General features: G+C 40.4%; 1 protein-coding gene across 1 annotated transcript in view; it reads right to left on the bottom strand.

Annotated features, from left to right (window-relative positions):
• The window catches only part of LOC147306975 (glutamate receptor ionotropic, NMDA 3B-like), an 89478-nt gene that overhangs the window by 21471 nt on the left and 47855 nt on the right, over window positions 1-20152 (bottom strand). Inside the window, exons 2-7 of the mRNA XM_086274197.1 lie at window positions 17449-18149; window positions 10983-11479; window positions 9635-9906; window positions 8779-9015; window positions 4058-4204; window positions 2639-2784 (exon numbers count right to left, since the gene is read on the bottom strand). Of these exons, the coding sequence (XP_086130323.1) occupies window positions 2639-2784; window positions 4058-4204; window positions 8779-9015; window positions 9635-9906; window positions 10983-11479; window positions 17449-18149 (2000 nt within the window). The remainder of the gene's footprint in view (window positions 1-2638; window positions 2785-4057; window positions 4205-8778; window positions 9016-9634; window positions 9907-10982; window positions 11480-17448; window positions 18150-20152) is intronic.

Raw genomic sequence — 20152 nt, 5'->3', positions numbered from 1 at the left:
TTATGCCACTGTGTCATTTATACAGGGGATAAGATTAACTGCATTCTAATACACTATGTAAACACATACATCATTACCTAAACCAACATCCTCTGTCGCGGACTGATAAGGCATTATACACACTGCTGAAGACTTTCCTACTCTGGCAATATCGATCCAATTGACCCTGATTGACCCTTAATTATAGACTGTTCCTCTGTGTGCAGCCTGTGCTGCTGACCATGGTTGGCAGAGGATTAGTTCCAGGAAATAAGGCTCAACAGACAGGGTCTGAATGATAGACCTACACACAGATATGTATATACGTTCGATGCAGAGACTTTCAAAGTGATAATAATGAACAAATAAACTCAGATTTGAAAGGCATAAAGAAGACGTGTACAAATATAGTCAGTCCAATGGAAAAATAGACAAGACTGATCAAATTACCTGAAACTTGTTGTTATTCAGGACATTTACCACTAAACACAGGCTGACTTTACAAAGTCTTTGCAGTGCTGGGAAGAAGGAAAGTCTGTTTTTCTCTGTCTAGACCTGTCAAATACTATGCACAGGGAGAAAAGTGAGGATAGAGAGTTCTTTTGGGACTAAAGAGAGTTGGAAGCTACCCGATGCACGGCCTTGGAATAAGAGTTGTGTGTGTGTGTGTATTTGAGCATGCCTATAAATATATAGGCATGAGAGTGAGCAGGTACAACTGTAAGCTCTAAGCTTGTGTATGTGCACACGTGTGCACAATTTCCTCTGAGCTTATATGTTTGTGTGCACCTGCATGTGTATCGTGCCTCTCCAGGAGAAGGCTTGGGATTTTTCTTCTTTAAGATTTGACTGCAGTATTGGGGTCAGTAGTTCTGCCAACACAGTATTTTACAGCCTTACTCCAGTTCTCTGCACTGCTGTGACTTCGACTTCTGCTTTGCCTCACACGCAAACAAATGCCGCCTTCATCTTTTCTGTTCTCATCCTCTTTCTCTGAACAAGCGCTTTCTATCTTCCCACTTGAATCACAAAGTCAGCACATGCACCATCTCAGTAGCTCTGCTGGTGCTCTCTGGAGTAGGCATTGTGTCTGAGAAGTGTGTGCGTCGTTGTGGTTGTGCTTGGTACAGTACATGGGCAGGATAAAATTATTATTATTATTTTTTTTTTACTATTTTTGTACCCTGTGAATCCAGTCTAGTGTTTTTGATGTGAAGTTTAAGGGGTCTAACGTGGTAAAACGATCTGATTTTACATAAAATAAAATGATAAAGTAAAATGTAAAAACCTGCCTCAAAACAGAATCTTGTGCCCAAACATTTAATCTTTCTGTCATAAGCCCTTTTCTTTATTCAACAGCAAAACTATGAGCGATGAGATGCCACAAAAACTAAATGCGAATACTAAAAGTATTGTCACTCTCATCCTCGATTGCTGGTAATCTGATGGAGAAGCTAAATCCAGAAGACCGCTGAAGGCAAAACAGTTTAGGCTGCCAGAAACCAAAGTGGGTTCATCCTCAACTGCTTAAGGAAAGCCAGCTGGTACGGAAATAACAGATTTGCTAGATGTGGAGGAGTGAAGGACATGTAAAATAAATAAAAAAGTAAATATACAAAAGCAACATAATTTGTGAATAACTAATATAATGAATGACGAGTGTGAACATAGTCTAATTAACTGGTTATTCAGAATGATTATTTCTTGGATTCCTCTGTATGACCTTTTTTCAGCCTTCAGATCATCTTTATAACTTCTGTAATGAGGTTCATTTATTTCATCCACATCCTTTGCATGAACCTTATGAACAGAACTACTTTCTGTCACACTGACTTTTTTTTTACGGTTTTCCATTCATTTTTATTTTCCCCATCACTTAAATTTGTTTTTTAAGTGCAATTTGTTGTAGCTCTTTCTTTTCATTTTCAATGATTTATGTAAAGCATTTTCAATTTCCTTTGTAAATTAAATGCGATACAAAAATAAACTTGTCTTCTGTGCTTGCTTTCATCTGCTTTCTGTCCCCATTCGACATCAGAGTGAATAATTTTTTCTCAGCACTCCCTACATCAGCCTGCCCCTGACCCTTATTCATCCCTCATTAAAAAAAAGTCTAATTATTTCTTTCTTTATAAACTACAAGGACTAATGAAATATAATTTATGTGTTTTTACCTCGGTTACACCTTATGCTGAATTGTGTCTAGATAAGGAAAAGCTCATGATTATGCATGGTTTAAATACATGCGGCTAGAGCACTGAGCACTTCTTCATATTTCTGTCGCATGCACTTGCAAAACAGTGTGTTCTCTTAATAAGAAAACGCTGATAAATGGGTTGCACACAACAGCATGGCAGGTGTAAAGAAAGCAGAAATCATCCCCAAAGCAAAACTTACATTAAGCTTGTAGCTTGTTCTTCATAATAATTCAAAATAAATATTTAAGAGAGAGAACGAGTAACATGCAAATTGTTGGTGCAATTAGTAGAACTGTTTTGCACAATGTGCATAGAAAATAAGTCCACTGAATATAGAAAGCCACAAATACGAGATGTGAACGTGACTAGATTTTTTATTTTAGGTTAGCAGGAAAGGAAAAGGGTAAAAATGGTTATTTTCAATATTTCAGACAGTGTCCATGGATTTGATTGTTTCTTACTTTAACATGTGTACACCTTCTGGAGTGGTGGGTTGGTTGAAGCGTCTCATGTAGTCGTGCATCTCCGGGAAACTTTTCTTCATGTAATCCTCAGCACTGCTCTCCCTCACTGTACCAAAACGGAAGCCCAGGGACGGATGGTGCAGCTGTGGAGATGGAATAGGAAGGCATGAGTATAAGAGAGGGTGGATATGTAATTTAAGTGATGAATTCAGGTGATATCATCCTATTTAGGAGTTTAGATAAGGTGCTCCCTTATTCCTAAGGCGTTGCTACAGGAGATGGATCTCCGCATTTGATTTGATATCAATTTTTATACCGGATGTCCGTGCTGATGCAACTCTGCAACCCTCACATTTATCCAGGCTTGAGACCAGAAATAGCGTTGGACATCCTGAGCCTGGGTTTTTGTCTCCTTTAGGTCTTGAACCCAGGATCTTTCAGATGCTAAAATAAGTAAAAAATGTACTTGAGCTGATTTTCTTGACTACAGTTTTGATTTAAGTATTTATTTACTTTGATTCCTCTCTTGAATAAGCCCCTTGCTCCACCAGGCGCCACATTTTGCTCTGATTTCAGGGCTGAACAACAAGTTTCCTTGAAGGATGGGAAACAGTGTATATACCAGGCTTTAAGGTATGTTTTCTCATATTGGTGAGTATGTGAGAAGTGCTACCCAGTCAGCAGTGACATCTATATTAAAGCCCAGCAATTTTAAAGGAGGCAGTGCACACAATGGATCAACTGCCATGGGTGTGTTTCTTGCACAAAACACAACAAACAACACACCACTGCATCCATTTAAATAATGGGTTTACTGCATTTTGCTGGGGCGGAACACAGCCCTATTGTCGGCAGTGGGTCTCCAGTGGGAGTGGAAGAAAGTATTTTTCCCTTATTAAAATTAAGTCTTGGTTGGATAGTTTGTTATATAGATATTGTGCATATTCAAGGCCTGAATACAATAAATTCTGCATAACTTTAATTGTCTGTTTTAATTTACCCTTGCCATTACCGGTATAGTTTGGGCGGGAAGCTTTTAAAGTTATTGTTTGATTTATGTACCGTTTTAACTGTGGGCTGGGAACCTGCCTCAGTGAATTTCCTTTGATAGGCTTTCTTCGATGCATATTGATGTTTGGAAACAACAACAATTTTGGTTCTCCAAAACTCCCAGCTCCCATTTTGATCATCTTTAGCCCAAGAGAGGGCAGCTATCACGATGGGGCACATATTAAATTCACAGTACTCCTGAACTCCCTACAGAGTTTAGGGAAATGGAAAGCAATAAGCCTTCACAAATATTTCACTGTCTTCTCATTAGTTCATCCTTGTGTAAGATTATTATGCGTGTGAATATATGTGTAGCACGCTAACATTTCTGGAGTGGCATGTTTGTGACCTCGAAAGTGGTCTAACCTTGTCATCGTGAATTCCGGAAACCTGCTCGAACGTCTTCTCCCCCACCATTACTGCAGCAAGGTTGGCCGTATAGCTGGACAGCACCAGTAAACAGAAGATAGCCCAAAGGTTCATCAAGAAGCGTCCTGTCCAGCATTTAGGGGTCTGTAGAGTGGAGACGTATGACAGGTGAAACTTGAGTTTGGCTTACCTTTGACAGAAACTAGGTTTGAAAACATATATGTGAGAAAGGACAAAAGCAAAAAAAAGAAAAAGTGTTTAAAAAGGTCCTTTCAAATGTGTCCCAGCTTCAGATATGTACCCTCTTCATCCAGTTCTGCTCCCCAAGGAAAGGCAATCCCATTTATTAAAACAGAGCAAAAGAACATCTAATGCAAAACACAAAATCTAACAAAATGTGACTGTTAGTGTGACACGTCAAAAATATCTCTCCGTGAAATTGGCTGCTTCGGGGAATGAATCCACCTGAACACTGTGATCATTTATTTATTCCACCAATTAAAATCCACTTAAAAGAAGAAAAGAGATGAATTTCCAGTGTTGTAAGGGCTCGGGATTAATTAGATATGTAATTATACAAACAAGGTTGTAACCCATTATAAAGGTTTTTGAAGTGTTTCAGAACTCTTTGCACAATTAATTGGGGAATTCAAAAGGGAGAAACAGAGAATGGCGTGCACAATACAAGCATAAATTGTTGTCGTTCTATTTGTTGTGAGCTTTTTGTTCTATAAGCCTGTCGCACTAATAATAACGGCAGAGTTACAAGTGGAAATTTTGACTGAGGAGCATCTTAAATAATTTTTTTTAACATTATCATTACCCTTATGCCCTCGAATTGCAGTGTAGCAGTGACAATCTTAAAACATGGATTCAGAGAGTCACAGTTTCATGTTTAACAAACCTAAGGAACCACTGCCATTAACCTGCAGTGTGGAGCCAACGGTCAGGACAAAGTTTTATCAGTCCTTAGCCACACGTAATTAGCTGCTTAATAACTTGGTCAAAACTCATGTTGTCTAGATACTCTCAATTCACTTCACAGCTCAGGATGAAAGTCTTAACAGCATGGTGGTACGCTCCTTTCTTTCTTCTTGTTGTTTCCACTGCTGCACATGTGCATGGAGCAGCACAGAATAAATGCATTGCTCAGTAAATTATGGTACTCAAACTAACACTACTAGTAGCTACTGTTAGTGCAGTAAGGGGTTCACAACTAGTTTTAACTCATCTACTGTATATGCTTCTTTTGTGTTCTTTGCTAAGTTTAGCTCTGACTGAGCTAAAGTAAACAGAGCTGTCACAAGAGCTTCAGGGATTATATTTTTTTTAAGTTCTGTTATTCTTTTCTTCCCCTGACACAACAGAGCTGGATTTTCATTCTTTGCACTTTTCATGGTAGTCAAACAACATGACACCAGAGAGATACTGCACATGTACAGGTGCAAATTGATTGTCATAGTCCACAAATGTGCGTGACTGGTCTCTTTGATAAAGAGTGACTGTTGTGATCGAGACAATTACAAAGTACCATCCTGAAATAAATCTCATTTGTCAAGCATATGATGGAGCGAGACATTTGAAACGCCAGTATGCATTGTTTATTCACTGTCATGTGCACAAGTTTAACGTAGCCCTGCCTCAGGGAACAAACAGTTTTAAGAAATTAAAATCTCTTTTTGCCTGTCGTTACAGCTTTCACAACTTTTTCAGCTATTCAGATAAAAAGACAGTGCTATTCACTGAGGCGGACAATAATACCCGAGAAGATGGTGGAACATAAGAAACCTGGCTGTGCAAGCCGTACATGAGGTTTGAGATAATAAAGAATATTGCTTTTAACACCATGTGTTATCATTAGGCCTGGATGGGATCTTGCCCTGAAATAAAAGTGGAATGACTTTGATTTCATTTTCATGCCTGAGGTTTTTTAAACCAGGTCATTCGTGTGTATGCCCACTTTTACAAGCTGCCGGATGAGCTGCTGGAGACGTTCATAAGAAATGAACTGACCGCTGCTTTAACTGAAGTGTGCAAGCTGCTGAGGCTGATGCTCACCATTCCTATTACAAGCACATCTGCAGAGAGGTCTTCTCCCTGCCTGAAAAGGATTAAAGTCTACCTAGAAACACCTGTGGACAGGAGAGACTTGGCAACTTGGCAACAAGTTCAATGAAACCTTTTGATTTCATTGACAGAGTTGCTGAGAAAAGTGAAAGATAGGAGAATGCCCTTCATCAAAAAGTAGAGGTGAGGAACTACACATACTTACATGGCCTGTCAGATCTCTGTTCCAATATTGTGAGTTTGCTTGCTAGCAATCCACTTTGGTTGTGAATGGTGAGCTTTTTAAAATGCAACTGCATTTGTAAACTGAACACCTTTTAAGATTTTCTGTTGCCCCCATGAGGCTAAGCTAGCAGCCTTTTGCAGCCATTGCTGACAGATTGGGAATGTAACACAGGGTGTAAAAAAATAACTAAGAAATAACATATATTGTGTGAACTTGGACAAAAGCATTCTTCTAACTGCTAAAAATGCAGCTTTCACTGACATTTTAGCAGTACTGGCTAGAAAGCTAATTACGCTAACATTGGCCCCGTGGGATGGCTGACTTCTGTGATGTTTCAAGCTGACTGGTTTTAAAACATGAATCATTTAAAGGAGCTGTAACTGAAAGTGAACTTGATGGATACAAAAATGATACTATGGACAACTTGTGATTTTATTATTAGCCTAAATAATAAGGCTAAAGCTGTATTTCCTTGGCAAAACTTTACAATCCTGCAAGTTAATAATGCACAGATAAAATAAACCCCTGTTCAATTTAAAGGTCTAGTATCACTTAAAAGCGACTGCTAATTCATTCTAAAAGCAACAGTTCATCATCTAACACACTTGTTTCCAATCTCAAATGGCTTTTAAGGTTAGATATGTTGACAAGAACATTGCTATCTCGGTTATTTTTACCTGGGGTTGCCTGAGTGTAAATTCAAAGGAAATGAAGAGCAAAACAGAGCATCTAATGTTACTCTAAACCCTGATAACAATGGCAGCTTCATATAGTACAATACAGTGATATCCTTGTTGTGAAACACAACCACACAGATTAATGGTTCTTGTGCTTGGCCTGCGGAAGTGATGCTCAGTTATTGCTATCTGTAGTAGTCAGGTATGTTGAGGATAACAGCTTATGTTAGAAGAGGAAAACCTAAATATATTCCTTAAGCATTTGTATTGCAGAAAGACAAAAAATCAGAAAAATTTTTTCAGTTGGTTTCCTTGTCTTGACATTCGCCTGATCATTAAAGTCAAGTTGTAAAACTCAACCCAGCAGTAAAGGTTTAGCAATCAATTTATTTCCCCCTTTCTTTCCCATAGCCTGAGTAAACCTGACGACTTGGCTGTGACCCAGCACACAGAGGTTCAGAGAGTTGCTCAAGGACATTTTAACAGGTCACAGGGCTGCTAATGAACACAACCTGTTAACTGACACATCGCCAATGCGATGATCAAACCTGTGACCTTTCAATAATGGGAAGGTCTTACTAATCACTCGACCGTTCTTCCACTTAAGTTGTTTTCTCAGTTTGCTTTAAGGGTAAAATGTGGTTTTGTATTTATTTAAATATTATGAACGGCAATCTCACTATAAGGACAGGAATAATTTAAGGAAAAGATGTTACTGCACGGAAACTTGAAAAGCAAGCAAGTTATCTTAATGATTGATTCTGGAACAATGTGAGGCTATATAAAACAAAGACTGCAGAAGACAGAGTCGTTATTCACTGGCAAATACATTGAGATTGTGTTTGTGCACCAGTGTGACTGTGGGTGTCACACGATCTGTTAAATCTGACAAGGTTTTGAAAAATGCTGTTACTCCAAAGGTACATTTAATATTTGTAATTTACATTTTCATACCAAACAAATGTCATGAAAATAAGTTGTCTTTTTTTTTAAATCTCTGAAGTAACAGACATTGTTTTTCAAGTTGCTTTCAAGTTATTAGATAAATTTGCCTCAGTCTGAGGATTTGACTTCCATTTATCTTTCGCAATTCTGTTTCTCCCTGATATTAACCTATGTCGCCATGTTTCAACTTTGCCTGCTCGCATGCCCCCCCTCCTTTACATCATCCCCTTTCTGCCCACCTCCACGTCACTGTCAATCTGTTGCTTTTCTCATCCCTGCTTACCCACTTACCCTTTCAACCCCATCTCACCATCCCTCTGTCAGCCTTCCTAATACCGTCTTTTTGAAACCTATTTCCTGATTCGCCTTCTCACCTTCCTATCCCCCTCACTGGCCCTCTTCTCCGTGCCTTCTTGTTTTTAACTTTGGGTCTGACTGCGTTGGGGAGCTAACCTCAACTTGCTCCCATTTTCACCACCTTCATCGAACCCCATCATCCTCACCATAACTCCTTCACTCTCTGTCACTCACTTACCCTTTCACCTTTCTGTCCCTGTATGCGCATTATCCTCCCTGTACCTTTCTACTTCATCACTGCCTACCTTCTTAACCTATCCACTATCAATCTTTTCTTCTCCCTAGCGATCTCCATCATTTTTCTCTCTAGCACCCTCTTTCAACTTTCCTTTGCCATTGACAATAAGCATCCCATAAAGCATCCCCTCCCCCTCTTCTTTGCAATGACTTTTCCTCGCCCTGCCCCACATGATGCCAATTAATCACAGAGAGAAGAGCTTTGTTACCTTGGTGGCGACAGTGCGTCCAAACAGTATGGCGTAGCAGAGATTAAGAGCAGAGGAGTAGGAGAATACACGTAGTCTGTTCCGGCCATGGGGTGTCATGCCAAAGGGGCTGTTCCACTCATACAAGGTGAGGAAGAGCGCTGTGAGATGCAGCGTGACAAAAATACCCACCCACATGGACCAGTGGAGGGGCCACATGAAGGCTCCAATGGGAGCTGCAGTGTCCTGGCTACGGACCTGTTGGATCAAATGCAAACACAAGAAGCTGACTTGAGACCGTTGATTGCCATGCATTGTTTGTATAAACTTCTGTTAATGACTCCTCGGCAAATTAGCTTAAAAAAATGCACACATTGTTTTTATTCCGTGCTATTTATTATTCAGCCAGGAGAAGAAATCACTTTTTAAAATGATGAATATCTCATTTTCAAATGGAGCCGTATTGTCAGATCATATCATGCGTTGCAGATTGTCAGCTATAGAGGGAAATGCTAACCAATCAAAGAATAGCTACAGCATGTTTGAGGACTCTGTCTCTCAAATGCCTCTTAGACTCATTACACACTCTTAAACTGCATCCAATTTTGAAGTTCAGTAATTAACATACACTCTCAACTAATGATCTCCCGCTCCTTACTACAATACCAAGGTGAGGGGGCTTAGGGTGAACAATAAGTAGCTGCAGGCCAAATGATTAAATCATACCGGCAGAGGCATAAAAAGTCAAAGTAACACTGAGGACTGCAGTGCTTTAACTTAAAACAGAGCACATTTTTAGGACATGCCATGAATTCTACAGTCGTAAAAAATCAAGTTTAAACCTCCAACAATTAATGATGACTTCAAGCAGTTGTACCAGAATGCCCAGGCTGGTGGAGTAGAAGGGTGAGGTGAAATCTATAACTCTGCTCCTGGCAGAGTTAATAGAGAAAGAGGTGACGGCCATATCGGCGGTTCCGCTCAGCAGATCTCCTACCAGTCCCGTCCAGCGTCCTGTCCCACTGAGTGCCCCATACTTTCCATCTCCCACAATATATAAGTCGAATGTGAAGCCCATATCTTCTGCCAGCTTTTCCAACAAGTCAATGCAGTACCCATAGCAGCACTTTCTCAGGTCCTCTGGTAGTTCTGAGAGGAAAGAAATGATGATGGTGTGATATCCATCCGGACATTCATATGCATGATTTGGATGTGGTTGCACATATGGGAATTGCCTACAAACAACCATAGCTGAAGGAAAATGTTGATAGATTCTTACATTACACTTCAGCTTTGGCATTTTTTATGACCTGGCATGGACTACATTTATTCACATTAAGTACTTGGATAAAAAAAAAATTAACAACCCTCAAACTCATTAAAGAAAAGTAGAGCTGGCAAGATGTAATGGAGCTGCTCAATATGAATTTTTAAGTTCTTGCCATGTTTGCCATTTTAACTGCTCTGGCAAACATTTTCCTTGCAATATCGCTTAATCAACATCAGCAGCGTCCCCGTTGCTCTTGCTTGGCTTCTGGACCTCTTTTACAAATGAACCATCATGAATTTTATTTTCAATATTTTGTAAGTTATGTTATGTAAAGGTGTAAATACCCCTCTGCATTGAAACGATTAATCCTATCAATGGCAACCGAATAAATTCACAGTACACGTCAACATTTAGTACCTGCATCATCGTGAAAAAAATTTACATTTTCCTATAGCTTCCATATGCAATCGGCTGATTAAAGTTAAAGAAAGTCAGGTTGACTGTTATTACTATGCTGTGGACTGGATGTATAGCTGCAGATAATCTCATGTGTGAAAGAAAGATCGTAGTAGTACATCTTTGACAAGATACTCTTGATCTCTTATTGATTGAATTCCTATATGCTCTTCATTCATGAAAGATGTAGCTGGTGAGTGTAGCCCTTGACCCTGACCCTGTTATATTTTCAACTAAACTGACCTGGTGCAATCCCTTATTGATTCTACCTCAAATTTCCATATGTGCTCTAGAGACATGGCCAGCCAAATACAGCAACACTGAAACTGAAAGGAAAAGATCTGAGGGTTTATGTAAGCAAAGCTTGGAGAGGCCATAAATTAGAAGTCATAGATGCTCACAGTACAAGTTAAAATGTTTCTGACAAGTATTACACTTCTACAGTATAATGGTTCTATAATGACAGTATTCTATGGACAAATGGCAAAATAACACTCACCTGTGCCATCCCAGTCTACTGTTGTAGTATTTGAGTTGTGAAGCTGGTTAAAAAGGCCATGTATTATACTAGACTGGTTAGTTTTGGGGTCCAGACAAAGCTGTCCAGCTGGACACAATCCATCCTCGTCCACCTCCCGTGTGAAGACAAATGGGTGTTCCACCAGGGTCACAACCCTGAGGCGGTGCCCTTCAACCGAAAGTCCCGGCCTCCAGCGACCTCCAAAGTTGCCGTCACCCTGGCCATCCCCTCCCCTCACCCCGGCTCCAAGACCTTGTCCCTGGCTGGTCATGAACCCTCCCACCAGTCCCAGAATGCCACCCTCCAACTCCAGTCGACCTCGGGTCCACTGGCCTACAGTAACCCAAGCAGGCTGCCCCAGAGCACCTCTCTTCAGACTCCATACATGAAACAGTTGGGAGGACAGAATCCGAGAAACACCAGCATCGACCTGGATCAGGCCTGTGGCCCCGGTGAAGGAAGTGTTGGAGAGAAACCTCGAGGGACAGAGGACAAAGAACAAATAATAAGTGGAAGCCAACAAAATATAGAAAATAAACTTGACATCCACCTTAAAAAAGTACAGCCTGCAATATTATACAGATGACACTAAACATAGTCTATGAAAAAAGGCTTATGAAAAAAGGAAAATGGGGCTAATGCAAGAAAAAAGTTACAGTGTGGTTGCAGAGCTTAAGCAAGTCTGGTCTCTAATGGGTAATTGCATCTTCCAGAGAGTCATAATTAAAAGTTAATGCAGTGCAGTGAGGGTCTTCTCCTCCTATCTGCCAGTCCATACAGACAGTCATTGCTATTCGGCTCACTCGTCTCCACACATTAGGAGGAGCAATCCCCATTCGCACATAAATTCTCTCCTGGCCTCTTGAACCACGCAGGGATTTTTTTGCACATGTCTTAGCAGTCGATCACGTGGACATCATCAAGCCATACGAGCTCTGTTTGATCATAAGGGATTGTCATGAGGTCATTGTAAATCATAGGGGTGGTTGTTTAAATGTTAAAGTATGCAGGGACCACTTCAGTATGGGTGTTGAACCGTGCCGGGACTGTTGATGATGTCTGGGTCAAGGCTAGAAATGGCAAGTTTTCCTTCCATATAATAGAAACGGGTGGTTGAGCCGGAGTCCTTTCTTAGAACAGAAAACAGGTTTATCCTCTTGCGCTTAGTTCCCTCCCCCATCTTTTCTTCTTTTCTCACTCTCATCACTAGGTTATATGCATGCATTAGCTTAGATTGTGGCAGCTGAGAATATTCTTCATTAAATATGGAATATCCAAAGGATAATGAAAAGGCTAAATTTATCTTGTGGGTCATTAACCTGTCCTCCAAGTTTAGCCTTTACTAAAGCCTGTCTGCCCCACACAGCGACTGATATAAAAATGTGAATATATGTAAGGTTTTATGTATTCCGCTTTAGTTCCTTGCCCTATATCCTCTCATTGTGATTTACTATAACATCAACATAATTGTAAAGAACTTGATTAAAAATGCTTCTGATTGAAAGCCATCCCCGTTCCCTTTCACATTAACTTATGTTTCCTCATCGGCAGCTCCCTTCTGTCTCTGTGGCCATAAAGTGAAAGTGCTAGCCTTGCCTTGAGCTGAAATCACTCATGGTAATAGCACGGCTGAATCATCATATCCAATAGACAGCAGATTCATCAAGCCAACCAACTCCAGACTCTTAGTCTAAGCTGGCCAAAGAAAGAAAAAAAAAATAGCCACACTGTAAGCTTTACATCTTTTATCCAAGGAGAAAAGTGCAAGGTCTCAAAGGGTCCTCTCCCACTGTTTGTGACACGTTTGGATTCATGCCCAGAGATAAGAGGTGAGATAGGAGTGTGACATAATATAGGGATAAGAGCAGTGGTGTAAAAAAATGTACTGCACACTTTAAAGCTGCACCACCTTTTAGTTATGGGTCCTGCGGATTGTTTTTGTAGCATCAGGCCAGAGGCTGTATTTAAAGGATGACTCTGGATTTCACAGCAGGTTGATAAGTCACCCAGCAATGTCAGAGAGGGATGGCTTCCTTCCCTAACACCTGGCCCAGGTTTACGCACTCAGAGTAAATGTCAGTGGTGTGGTCGGTAAATGATGACTCTATAAGACTGTCCCAAGCATGCGTCTCAATCTCTTGTCAGTCCACCTCCTTCAGTTTGGAGGAAAGTTTACTCCCTTCGTCTTTTTCTGCCTGTCTGTCGGGAATGATACAAGGCCTGCTTGTTTCATTGGTTTTAATCTCTTCGGGGGAGATGGAATCAGCGTGGCAGCTTGTGTCGAGTGAGATGGCACTGACTGGCAGATTTCACTCTGATAACAACAACCCGCTATCTTTTTTCCTCCTTTTTCTCCTCCCTCACATCCTATTCCACACAAGTGTGTCCTTCTTTTCCTTTGTTTTTACTTCTATTTTTCTTTAGCTGTATCCTACTTCCTCTCTTTTATCTGTCTGTTTGTCTTTGACCACATTCTCCCTTCTCTCTAATGTACTTTTGGGAATAAGCACCTAGGGATTCTGTGATTCTGGACATTCTGAAGAGCAACATCAAAATTGGCTAGTTTCTCATATTTTTATCTTCATTGCTTTGAAAGAGTAATTTTGTAACTTTTATTTTTGTAACCTCTCATCCTCTCATACCTTCTTTACTTGCTAATATCTCAAGACATCCTCCCTCCCTCCCTGCTTTCCTCACTCTGTCCCCAGGGCATTGAGCTGTTAATTGCCTTTTCCATGTGGAAGTCTCTCACTTCCTCCAGCTTTGTTAAGGCTCTCCGGAGAACTGCCGTGTCTGGCTGTTGGAGGCGAGGGATAAGAATCAGGGAGTACACTGGAGAACAAGTGCATGAGTTTGAATAGTGCAATAGAACAACCCCTTTTATCAGTCTTTCACTGGCCATGAACAAAGGTCACTGAGACTATTTTGTGGAGAACTCTATTGTAAATAGTTTAATCTGATAGGCTAGACCATGTGCCAATTGGTTGCCCACGAAAAGATTGCATTTTTCCCTAGAGTCCTGATGAAGTTTGAGTCATTTAAAAATGTCTTATTTTCTTTTCTTCTTTAAATAAAAAAACAAAGCAAAACTTATATCTTCATAGAAATAGGCTTAAGTTGAACTGATAAAATATATACCTTGGATGCAGTCTTAGTTTAGCATGCACAATACTTCATTAATTGTCTCTAAAATATAGTGTAATAAAGAGTTGCTTGAAATGATATTCATTTGGCACATGGGGAAAAACGAAAGTGTTACGCAAAGTAAAATTTTGACTTGATACAAATTTAAGATTAACAACCATGGTGTTAAAATTCATACAGTCGTAAAAGAGGAGAAAAACAATACAACATAATTCAGCCAATAAACCAATAACATATAAAACACAACTTATAGAAAATCAAAGATTTACTAAATAGCCGTTACTAGTCATGATGTGATTGTTTGGTGTGATATTAAGATGAAAATAATGTTGTAGTCCCCTGGGAGGCCTGTCTGTCCCTTACAGCATTCTGCTGTGTGTTTTTATATGCTGGTATCCTTTTACTACATTGGCAGTGTGTTTGGGATTATAGCCATCCCGAAAGATGAAGCGGTTACCAATCAGATTCTTTCCAGATGGTATTACATAGATCAAAATCTGACTGCACTTTTTTGCATTCATCAATTTCATTTCATCAATGCCACCCACCCAAAAAAAACCTGTACCACTGGCTAAAACACTGGCCCAAATCATGACAGAGTGTTATACAGATGGCCGTAGACACTCTTCTTACGTATATGTTGATGATTATTTGAACCAAAGTTTCACATTTATATTCATCACTCCTTAAAGAACTGTTTCAGTCCAGTTCTTGTATAATTTGTCATACCTCAGCCTTTTTTCTTCCCGTTTTCATTCCTTACAAATTGCTGCTTGAAAGCCAGTCAGACAATTTCTAATGAGGTTTCTGATAAACAGTAGATGGATCATGTGAAGGACTAGATGCATCTCTCTGGTCCCGTGCCAGGTCTTTGCTGTATGTCTTCCTATTTTAAGGATATTTTTAGTCCTGCCACTTCTTCTTTTATCCTCCATTTGTCCATTTTATTCTAATTTTTTTAAGGGCCCACTATGCAGGGATATGCCAAGTTTCCAGCTAATAGCTCTTTGGAAATCACCTTGATGGTGAAAATGTAATTTTACACCTGTCAATCCGTACTATTTTTGCCAGTTTTTTGTAACTTCAACTGAATGAATAATTGATAGGCCAGCGATAAGTGATTCAAGAGTGAAAATGAGTGAAAAACCTTGAAGACATTCAGCAGCCATTCAGAACTTTTGCACTTAACAAAAACTGATGAGTTAAAGTCTGGCTCCTTGGAAACAAAATATCAAGAAATGAGAGGCGGCTAAGGAATTTTGCATAATACTTTACAACATATTAAAAGTATAGATATGATAATATCATAAACGGTCCATCAAAAGCCGGTTAGGGTTATAAACTCTCTTTCCAGTTTACCTCTTCAGTCTCTTCTATTTCAGTAACAGCCTTGCACTAAGTAGGACTACACTACAGCCTCAGCTTATCAGCGCATTTCATGCCTGACTAAAGTAAAGTGACTACCACTGTTGCATGTTTTCTGTCTCTGCAGCTTCTCTGTCACACATCGCCTGAGTCATTTAAAGCTAGTCTGTTAAACTGCACTAACATCTGCATGGTTGCTGGCTTGATCGAGTCGCTACAGTTTGGTGCTCTTAAATTCAAACTTTGTATACATACTGGCCCCTGCTTTCATCAGCGGCATTTGTTTGTAGTGATTTAGGCAAGTAATTTATCAAAATGTTTGCCCTATTATCATTATTGTGAGTTGTTTTGGCCACAATAACCATGAAGTGAAAAATCTATCGTGGCGGCGCTACTCTGAACCTAATTAACTTGTTTCAAACTCTAATAATGGATGTTCAATAACACAACTTCCACAAAAGCCTGTGGCCCTCCATGCCCCATGGTTCTGAGATCCCAGTGCTCAACTAAACTGCTTTGCAGACAGAGTGCTGTGAGAATCCAGCTTGTGATTATGTGGCTGTTGTCTGTGATCACTCTCAGCTGGCAGGCACCACGTGGGCTCAATATTTGCTGTGGACCCAGCTCCTACCACAAATCCTTCCCTCACCAGTATCACATGACTTGGATGCATGCTGTTTTATCCATTGTACCCTTTGAAGTATATCCATGTCAACTGTTAGAGAAAAATATTTAACTTTGCAGTGAGTTTATTGCAGCAGGCTTCAGTGCATCATGCACTATCAGCCACATATTGCTCAAGAGGATTTCTAGAGTATGCGAGTGTGATAGGTTTTTGCACTCCATGTCCGAATGCGAGGATTTACGTTTTTCTGCTTCAAATGAAAATGTTTAAGGTTTAATGTGTATTTCAATCAGTTTTTTCCCCCCATGTGTCAGTGGTTATCATCGTAGACCACACCTTGTCAGACCCGTGAAAGCTGTCAGAAGCCTTTTTTTGAAAGCTGCAGGAGTTGGAGCAACAGCAAACAGAAACACACAAAACCCCTCTGGTGTCAGTCTGCCAATCTGTATGCCATAAAGACCTCCTCCCCACCTCCAGTATGACAGTGCTATTCAGAAATTACCACCCCCATGGTGCAAAGGACAGACAAGGGCAGCAACCAGAGCATACAGTACCACAAGTGGAGCCAGTAACTCCTCACAAAAATGTCAAAATGTCACTCAGAAAGCTAACGGCCTAGCATGTATTTAGTGATGTGACCAGCGAATTTTAAATGCAGTTTTTCACTGTCTTCTATGAATCATTCGGTTATTTAAATAGTAAAACTATGTGCAAAAATTCAGAAACCCAGGAGTCATTTAAGGTGAACCTGTAGCTGCAAGGAAGTATAGAGTGTAGAGAGTATAAAGCTAGTCTTATGCCATTTGAAACAATACATTTTATTTTTAGAGGAGGTATTACTATCATCTCTAAACTAAACCATAAAACTCTGGAGTTGATCTCAGTGCATCAACATTGACAGAGAGTGGGGTTTAATGATGATCAAGTAACACTAGGCACTAATTCTAGACTTTGCTAAACAACCAAATTGAGATTAAAGTAAAAGTGAAAGCTTATAGCCAGCATCAGCATCATCAAATCAACCCATACCCCCGACTGTTATCTGTAAGGGTGCCTATAGCAACAAACTACACTGCATAGGACTAATAAGAATTACCAGTTCCTGCACTGTCAGTCTGTATACCAAAAAAATATATACTTGCTGTCTCTGTCGTGTGTACTCACTAGTCAGATCAAAGCTGCCAAATAGAGTAATTTGTTACAAAAAACCCTATATAGCTAAATATTATTAGAGGTGAACAAAGACATTATTTTAGCCATTTTTATGTGAAGTAACCCTTTAATTAGTTGGTGTATCCTGTACATTCTTACCTGGCTAGATATTGTCCAGAAGAGGGCTGTTCATGTCGGTTTGGTTTGTCATAGCAATTTACCATGTTCTGAGTGAGTGCCAAATCTGGCCTCACCATGGTTGCTGCAGTGACCGCCCGGCCAATCAGCTGCAAAGCATCCCGTATATAGAAGCTTATTGGCTTGCGGCCGACCTCCCCATAGGCTAACAGTCCAAGAGGACCTCCTAAAGTGTGCAGCGAATCTGGAGACAAGGGATATCCCATGATCCACTGCAGTGCTGGTAGTGATGGTGCGAGACGCTGAGCAGCCCGAAGGACGGAGGATAGACACTCGGGGTCGGATCCCAGGAGGAGAACAGACGAAACAGGTGAGGGGGAGCGCAGGAAACGGGTGGAGATGATCTTCAAAGCCTCTTCTTCCATCTGCTCCTCCCTTCTCTCCTCACTGCTCCCCCCTCTTCTATCTCTGCTCCCTGTGATGCGAGTCAGGTTGATTATGTCCCACAAATGCCAGGTTGAACCACTGTACTTCTGAAGGTGGGTCAGTAAGCCATCACCGCCTTCGTCCCAGCCTGGGCAGATTACAGCTGCTCCTCCCCAGCTGTCCCCCCGACTTCCTCTATCCCTATTCCCACCATCTCCCCCCTGCAAAACTGCAAGGAGCAAACTTCCCAGGGTTGATGGAGGCACACGGGCTGACATCTGCAGGTGAAATCGGTTCTGTGACAGAGGATAGGAGTAAATAAGAAGAGTTGAAAGAACCAAAAGAAAAAAGTAGATCAGTGAAAGAGTTAGGAGAAAAAATACAAAAATATAAAAACAGAACAAATAACAAAAAGAGAAAGAAGATAAGAGAGGAAATAAAAAGCAAGATCAGACCAGAGATTAATAGATATCACCAAAACTAAACACCTCTGGGCTGAATAACATAAAATCACATTAAACGTAGCTTTTGTATGCACCAGAGCTCTGCAAAACAATTCCTGATGCGGCAGTAATTTACAGCAACACAGATCAGAAACAATCAGTCACATTTGTTCATTATCTCTCACTCTGAATGAGAAGAGTCGCACTGATACAAACAAGGAGTCAATGATTCGCATCTAATCTGCAACATCACAGTTGGCTTGGCAAGACAACAGTAGCATCCACAGTTCATCCAGAAGCCCACATTTCCAAACCCCACTGAAAACACTAGCTTGTTTCATACTGTTCCAAAATGGATAACACTGTTGTCCTTGAATGCAGCTCACAGATGGACCTTCCCCTTCCTTCCTTTGGGGTTTCTATCCATTTTTCATCCTATCAGTGCTCCAGGCAAGGTTGAGGGGGGAGACTGCTTTTATATAAAGAGCTCAAAGTTTAGCTTAACATGACCTGAAGTTTGCTTTGGTTGGCTCCACCCAAATGAATAGAAGAACATCCTCTGGCACAAATGCATACACATTTTCAGGATCTTTGTAACATATATCCAGAAAGACGTCTGTGCACTATAAAATAAAACACACACAGAAGTTACCTAATTGAATCTGTATACTATTAATCTACGAGCTTATGTCCAGAAACACTTGTGGAAAGCACACACATGCCTGTATATCTGAAGATAAGCTATCTGAACACAGATGTAACCCACACTGAGACACATTTATTCAAGTGGAAATATCCCACCCAGGAGTACAGAGTAAACAGCGCAACCCTCTGCTGAAAGTCCTTGAGTCTCTTAAGAGAGTCAGAGAAAAAATATTTGAAGTCTGGAGAGACATGGATGAATTAATGCCGTATGTTTGTCTTCCCGGAAAGGCCCAGGTGTGTGCAAGGGGACAACTGAAGATAGGTCTTCTCGTTTGAACTCCGCAGGGGAGCTAGAAATGTGGGGGTATCTGGTAAGTGGGGGTTGTTGGCGAGATGGTAATGGATGACAGAGACTAATAGAGATGGGAAGGTAGTGCCTACAGGTGCAAGTTTTATTCAGTGTATTTCTGATAGGAATAAAACTAATATTATGCATATACAGAAAATGTGACGATAGAAGATCAACAGAGCGCCTCAAGGCAGCTGAAGGAATTAGTATGTAAATCTATATCTGCTCTCATCCTAAATTCCTCTGAGTACGATCTATCTAAGCTAGCGCTTAAATATTAATATTCGACTAAATGTATGGTTATGTTATGATTCCTGTCCTGAAAAAATTGTCAGAGGCTACAAAAATCGGAACAGACTGAGTCTGCATAATGGAGAAAAAGCTGTAAATTATGTTCCTTGTCTACATAGCTTGTTAGAAAACGAGAGACGAATTGTTGCTGCATTTATCACTGTCAGATTAATTGTGATAATGTTCATCTGCGGGATATCTCACTGCTGCGTCAGCTGTTTTGTACCAGCATTATTTTTTTTCCTAGCACAATCATAGATAGCTTGTTTGACTTTTAAAGAGATTCTTTTACAATTTCAATTACATTTAAGGCATTTAGCCTGCGCTCACGATCAATTTACAGGGAGCACGACAGCAGAACTACTTCAAGGGTGAGGACGTGAGAATAATAGCAAAAGCTCAGCAAGGCGTTAAAGAAGTTGTGTTTGTAGTTGCTGGTGTTAGAAGAGAAAGCAAATTAGAGAACTCGGAAGAGGCAGACATGGGGGCCGTGATGTGATTCTGGAGAGATAAGGCGATATGAGCCATTTCGAGAGGACGTGAGTTCCAGCCCATAAGATAAGGAAGCACT

The sequence above is a fragment of the Aulonocara sp. 'chitande type north' Nkhata Bay genome, linkage group LG19 (assembly GCF_057382095.1).
Source record: "Aulonocara sp. 'chitande type north' Nkhata Bay isolate Kocher_YH1m ecotype deep benthic linkage group LG19, A_spYH_male_GT1.1, whole genome shotgun sequence".
Classification (NCBI taxonomy): Eukaryota; Metazoa; Chordata; class Actinopteri; order Cichliformes; family Cichlidae; genus Aulonocara; species Aulonocara sp. 'chitande type north' Nkhata Bay.
This window is presented reverse-complemented; position numbering and strand designations above follow the sequence as displayed.